This window comes from Triticum dicoccoides, chromosome 7A (genome assembly GCF_002162155.2).
Source record: "Triticum dicoccoides isolate Atlit2015 ecotype Zavitan chromosome 7A, WEW_v2.0, whole genome shotgun sequence".
Taxonomy (NCBI): Eukaryota; Viridiplantae; Streptophyta; class Magnoliopsida; order Poales; family Poaceae; genus Triticum; species Triticum dicoccoides.
Window position 1 is genome coordinate 605,813,824 of NC_041392.1, and position 6,445 is coordinate 605,820,268.

The window sequence follows — 6,445 nt, forward strand, 5'->3', positions numbered from 1 at the left end:
GAATCTCGCGCCCCCGGCCGCGATGGAGGTGGAGCTCCCGGCCCGCGCCTCCTCCTCCCAAGCCAAGGCGAGGGAGACGCCGCCGCCCTCCTCGGCGGCTTCCGCCACCACCGCATCACTCGCGGAGGACGCGCTGCTCCTCCCGGGCGAGGGCGTCGTGCGGCGGCGCGCGGTGAGGGAGCGGTTCGCGGCGCGCAGTCTCTCCTTCCGCCGGGACGTCGGCCACGCGGCCTCCGAGACCTTCCTCCTCACCCGGCTCACTCTCACCCTTCTCCGCTACCTCGGGTACCCGCCACCAGTTCCATTTCCACTCGCTACTTTGCGCTTTCGCTCTGTTGCCACCACTTCCACTTGGTGATCTGCTTGTGCTTTTGGTCCAATTTCATAGTTGTTGTGGGGCGGAGCTAGCTCCCGGCGACCCCGGGCGGCTGGTCTTCCTAAGTATTTTTGTCATGCATGTGATGGGATTAGTAATGATGCCGGGGCCAATGGTGGCCAGCGTTCCACTGAGTAGACCTTGCCCAGGCTCCCTGAATAGGCTGGCTCCGCCCGTTTTGGCATTTATTTCGGAGAATTTGTGTGTCTCAACATGTTTAGCACTGAGCGGATCGAATGCACGATAATGGCAGGAGAGCTGATCATCTCATCTCGCCGAATTTAAGTACATAAGCATAATGAAGTGGTTTAGTAGATAAGTAGAATGGTTTCAGGTTAAGTCTGAGGCAGATTTAGCTAGTGGGGTTTCTCATAATTTTTCAAACTTCCCATTCATTGTGGAACATCGGGTGATCCCGGTTCGAGAAAACTGAAGGGGGTGGAAGGAAACATGGAGAAAAGTCTCAGTCATTGATGATTATTCGGTTCATCGCAATAACTTGTCAGATTTATGCAGGATAGGCTACAGATGGATTCGTCAGTTCCTAGCCCTCTGTTGTTATGCTCTATTGCTCATGCCTGGTTTTATTCAAGGTTGGTGTTTCGAAACCCTCAAATTGTTCTTCATGCAATGAGTTTCCTATGATTGTCTTGTAATTAGAATCTACAGTGATATACTTGGTTGATCATTGCCTTCAAACCATGTTTGATATGATATAGTTATCTCATATAGTAGATTTAATTATCTGTTTTTGCTTTATTTCAGTTTTATATTATTACTTCTTCTCAAGCCAAGTTCATAGAAGTGTTGTATATGGAGAACAACCAAGAAACAGGTGTTTATTTCTTTTTCTACAAGTTTATTACCATCTGATAGCGCTACTCAATAAACCAATTTGTTGTTTATCTCGGTTTATTTGGTAAATTAGTTAAGTTGTTGATATCTTATACACTGCATTTGTTTTTGTAGATTGGATTTGTATATACCAGCTGGCACCAGAGGGTTGAAGCCAGTTGTGGCATTTGTCACTGGTGGGGCATGGATCATAGGGTGAGTACAAGTATGTACTGAATTGGTCCTCAAGATTTTTTCTTTCTCTTTAGCTTTCTAGAACACCAGCAAGTTTTATATTTTGTCTTGACTTTGTGTGAAGCAATTCATATATCTCAGGTACAAAGGGTGGGGTGCCCTTTTAGGCAGACGCTTGGCAGAAAGGGGCATCTTAGTTGCATGCATTGATTACAGGTACTAGGAATAAATCCAAATACGCAAACCAGCATGCTTCTTATATACTCCCTCCGTTCCGAATTACTTGTCTTAGATTTGTCTAGATACGGAGGTATCTAGCACTAAAATGAGTCTAGATACATCCGTATCTAGACAGATCCAAGACAAGTAATTCGGAACGGAGGGAGTATATCATACTCATGGGTCATATCAATGGTTTGTTTGCAGAAATTTCCCTCAGGGGACTATTGGTGACATGGTAGAAGATGTATCCCAAGGAATCTCATTTGTCTGCAACAATATAGCTAGCTATGGAGGTGATCCAGAAAGGTTTATAGCTTATAACTGATCAAAATTTTAAGTTTGCCTACTGCAATTTAAAACAGTTCCTTCTTATGTATGCCCTGCACATGTGCACATATGAGAAACCTTCTGTGTGATTCAGGAATTCACTAATGTAGAAGTTGATGTAGAATGTATAGAAGGCATTGTTCATTTGGTTATTCACCTTTTCTAGGACTGCGACTTAAAGCATCTCTTTTCCAAAAGATTATTGGTGCATTATATCCTTAAAGCTGAATAGAGGAAAAAATATCCTGAAAGGACACATTTATAGTCATTTTGTTCTGATATTTTCTATCTACATCGTGCTAACAGGATTTATCTTGTTGGACAATCTGCTGGTGCACATATTGCTGCTTGTACTCTCGTAAATCAGGCTATCAGAGAATGTGGCGAAGATACTTCCACTTGGAGTGTTGCGCAACTAAAAGCATACTTTGGTATTTCTGGCGGGTAAGCATGTGACTGGCAGAAATTGCAGATATCCCTGTTTTCTTGACAATTTGTGGGCACTATCGCCAGCAATCAGTTTTTTTGCATTGTCAATATTGGCAGTCTGTCCAGTAGAATTTATCTCTAGCTGCAGCCAGCAATTTAGTCTCTTCTGCTTCCTTGTTGGGCAGAACATTAATATACTTGTTTTAAATTACGAGGGGGTATTTGCCTGTTCAGCGATTCTAGCTTACAAATTACACGCTCCTGCTCCAATGCTACTTATCCCTTTAGCACCTTTGTCCAAAATTCATTGTGTAACATAACATTTGATAGGAGCATCATTACTGATTCACACACATGAGTGCCTGAGAATAGCTGTACTGGCCTTGACATTCTTTGTTCTGTTTCTGCAGTTATAATCTTCTTAACTTGGTTGATCATTTCCATAGGCGTGGTCTGTACCGGTCTGTCTTTCTCAGGTATTTATCTTTGACCGCTAGCATTTATCCATGTTTGGACACCAAAAAACATTTCCTTTTGTGAAAAAGGCATTTTTTTTTCTTAACCGCTATTGTTAGGATACTATACCATTGCGACCTTATGTTTCAGCATTATGGAAGGTGAGGAATCATTGAGGAAATTTTCTCCAGAAGTGATGGTTAAGGACGTAGCTGTTAGATCCGCAGTTTCTCTATTGCCTCGGATTATCCTTTTTCATGGGACAAGTGACTGCTCAATGCCTTCTGCTGAAAGGTGGGTCAAACTGAAATTGTTAGCCACATCAGATTTTATAACTGTGCCCTCTCATGAGTTTTTAGCTTGTATTCTGGATATTGGTATGAACTGACTCAGTCCAAAAATGCAGTGAAGCATTCCTTGACGCTTTACAACAGCGTGGTGCTAAAGCGGATCTATTCTTATATGAAGGAAAGACACACACTGATTTATTTCTTCAGGTAATTATTGCGATTTGTGACACTAGCACTGTTTGAAAGGATTTCTTTATTTGAACATTTTGACCTTCTTGGTATTATTTTGAAGTGCTTAATTTATCCATGTATAAATAGGAAGCACATTGTTTTCTTCGTGAAATTATTTTCCATGTTGTGATTTCGAGCATGGCCGTGAATCTTGTTCTCAAGATAAAAAAGTGCTCGGTCAGAGCTTTGTCGTTTTTTCATGCTAGGTTTGCTCATAAATTGCTAACTGGAAACCTCTGTAGCTCAATAAAAAATGATTGGGTTGTCTTGGTGTAGAGTGCAGACGTATTTCGACGATTAGAAGATGAATGACTTGCTATTTTTAGAGAGCAACTCTTTTGTGTGATCTCCATGTAGCTTGAGTCTTATTATTGTGATATTATCCGGACACTATTTACCTCTGAGCTGCCGGTACCTATTCCTTGCGTTTTTCTAAATTTTGATGCTTATGGTTCTAATGCTCGATCTTTTTCCTCTTGTCATAAATATTGCATCAAAAGGATCCTCTTCGGGGCGGTAGGGATAAGATGCTGGAAGAGATTGTCGCCGTGATACAAAATGACGATCCAGGGGCGTCCGCGCAGCACCTTGCCGTGCCCATTGCACGCCGTCTTGTTCCTGAATTCATGCTGAGGCTTGCTGGGAGAGTGAGCCCTTTCTGAACGTGGTGGTGATTACTGGACACGACGACTAGCGAGGCAATTTACTGCAAGAACCATATACTTACTAGTTAGCTACAGAATTCGTTTGGTGGCCCGCTGCACTGTTAATTAACCAGAGATGTATCTCGCTGTTCTGTATGAGTTGTGTAAAGGCAGACCTTACTGTAGATGACTGCCACTGCGGTATACTTGTATTGTATCTCAGTGTATAGTATGGCTCATTATTTTCTTAGCTCTTGAGCCTCGCATTGTATCTTGTGTAATTGGAACAAAGGCCAGCCTGTGGTTGATATCGACTGTGAAACCTAGTTTGTTATGGAAATGCCGATGGCTCACAAAAATATGAATAGAAAATGGAACCAAGTCAATTTGCACATCAAAGTACAAAATTGCACAGAAAGTGTTGCGTGATTTTAGGTGTAGAATCTTTAAACTTACGGAATTGATGACAATCTGATGTCAGATTTTTAGAAACTCAGCACGAACGTCTCCTGGCCGTTGTTTTCTCGCACGTATCTTGGAGCAGCGAAAGCAGCCATGTCAGCGCTCAAATCCGTTCGGGGGAAAGGAAAACCGTCGCGAGCGCCTCCCCACTTCTCTGTTCCCCTTATCCTTTTTAATGTTTTTTTTTTCTATTTTGCAATTGACCATGGCAAATTGGCAATCCCATGTAGGGTTTCTCCCAAAGACATTGCTTTTATTTGTGGGAGATCAGACCTTTTTCTAAGTTTGGCATGTTACCATGTTTTAGAGATTTTTTAAATTATTTTGGTAGTCACATGGCATTTTTTTATGAATTTTGATCTACACAATACGGTAATTTTGTGAAAATTAATGGACAAATCACATGGTATTTTTTTACGGGTTTTCGTGTTCTCTAGGACATGGCAAACTACATACATATCCGTCAATACATTTTGTAAGAAATGTGTAAAAAGTTTTGCCATGGTAATAAAAAATGGCAAAATTATTTTTTGCACCATGCCATATTCATTTTTTAACACCCTAGCACTTTTAAACACACCATGGCAAATTTGTTATCATCACACTCTTTTTATTCTACAATTTTTCCTTTTCTTGATTTTTTTGCATCATCTCATGAAGCACAATGGCATTTTCTAAATTCCATGAATGACATTTTTTAGTTTTGACAAACTTATGTCCTTTTTAAGACACAGTCATTGCAAAACTGGGCTATGCACTGGTTTAAGGCTTTTCTTTTTGGGCCATCTGTAGTGCTATTGAAGGGGTCGCACTGGGGCCCGATCGTAGCGAACATTTTCGTTCGTTGGAACGATCGGTTGCCAACGAAGCTTTCATTCGACTAGGAAAAGAGCATGTGCGTTGCAACGGGAGAAACAATATCACTCTCCTAACCCAATAACCACGACACAAGACTCCAGTAGGTCCACGTCATTTATTTCAACACATGGCATCTCATCTATGCCCCCCCGCCGCCGATGGTGGCCTCAGTGCTCACACAATCACAACACATTTGAATGTTGTCAATTGTAAAGCGTCTCTCTTGGCATAAGATGAGAAATCTAATTTTGTCTATGAGGTTTGGCAAGGTGTGCATGCATGGTTATAGATAGTTTCTTTCGTCTCCAATTCTGGTTTTGCCGTGGTGTTCTTTCCAATCCGGATAGATATTGATATGAAAGAAAAAAAAAGCATGCACTATGATTAAGGTTGCACCCTAAATTACATTTTAAATGGTTAATATGTAAAATAACATCATATTCAGATTTTACATATTTTTCTATTCAAATTCCATATATAGCATATTTATATTACTTAGAAAGTATAGTTAACCCTATCACGATGTTGCTAAAAATAATAATAACACTTTCTTTCCTATGCAGTTGCAATCCATATCACTAACAAAATTTCTTATGTTAAATTTAAATTATATGATGTAACAAAAGTTTTTTTGAATTATTTTTTTGGAAATTGTATAAATTGTACTAATACTGTATGCATGTATGTGCATGTGTTCATGTTGATTTTAATACCATGACAGAGATTTGTAAAGCGCACACTCTAACAAATATCCTAATAGTGGTTTCTAGTGTATCATTAAGTAAGTATATTTGTTAAAACTTCTTTAGTATGACAAATGTATCCTGCAATTTGAGTTCAATATGAAGTTGATAACATGCACATGTTTTATACTTGTATTTAAAGTAACGTCACTATCGTGAGCATCGAGAACGACAAAAGTGACGTTGATTCTACTTCTACATACATATGATTTGATTATTTTATATTCTCGTCTAGAATTTGCTTGGTTCAATTTGACGTTTTAGTGTATACAATAGATCATGCTTGTTTCTCAAATAAATTTTTTACGCATGGTATGAACAAGTCTAGTTAATATAGATTTCATTGCGACATGCAGGACGTCCATCTCAAAAGAGAGG

At 40.1% G+C, this 6,445-nt stretch overlaps 1 protein-coding gene across 2 annotated transcripts; it reads left to right on the plus strand.

The window, feature by feature from the left end:
• Positions 1-6: 6 nt before the first annotated feature.
• On the plus strand, positions 7-4,344 carry LOC119330629 (probable isoprenylcysteine alpha-carbonyl methylesterase ICMEL1). Of its 2 annotated transcripts, XM_037603749.1 has the most exons (11): positions 7-285; positions 893-969; positions 1,142-1,211; positions 1,346-1,426; positions 1,547-1,621; positions 1,832-1,933; positions 2,261-2,398; positions 2,794-2,859; positions 2,990-3,133; positions 3,246-3,336; positions 3,861-4,344. In XM_037603749.1, the coding sequence occupies exons 1-11, from the start codon at positions 23-25 to the stop codon at positions 4,020-4,022; spliced, it is 1,269 nt and encodes a 422-aa protein (XP_037459646.1). In that variant the 5' UTR covers positions 7-22; the 3' UTR covers positions 4,023-4,344. The 2 variants fall into 2 exon arrangements, with proteins under 2 accessions (XP_037459646.1, XP_037459647.1); XM_037603750.1 differs by lacking the exons at positions 3,246-3,336; positions 3,861-4,344 and having other exon boundaries at positions 3,001-3,130.
• Positions 4,345-6,445: the final 2,101 nt, after the last annotated feature.

Coding starts and splice junctions, on each gene's coding strand:
- LOC119330629 (XM_037603749.1), top strand. CDS start 23: ATGGAGGTGGAGCTCCCGGCCCGCGCCTCCTCCTCCCAAGCCAAGGCG. Junction 1,427..1,546: donor GGTGGGGCATGGATCATAGG/GTGAGTACAAGT, acceptor CATATATCTCAG/GTACAAAGGGTGGGGTGCCC. Junction 2,860..2,989: donor TACCGGTCTGTCTTTCTCAG/GTATTTATCTTT, acceptor CTTATGTTTCAG/CATTATGGAAGGTGAGGAAT.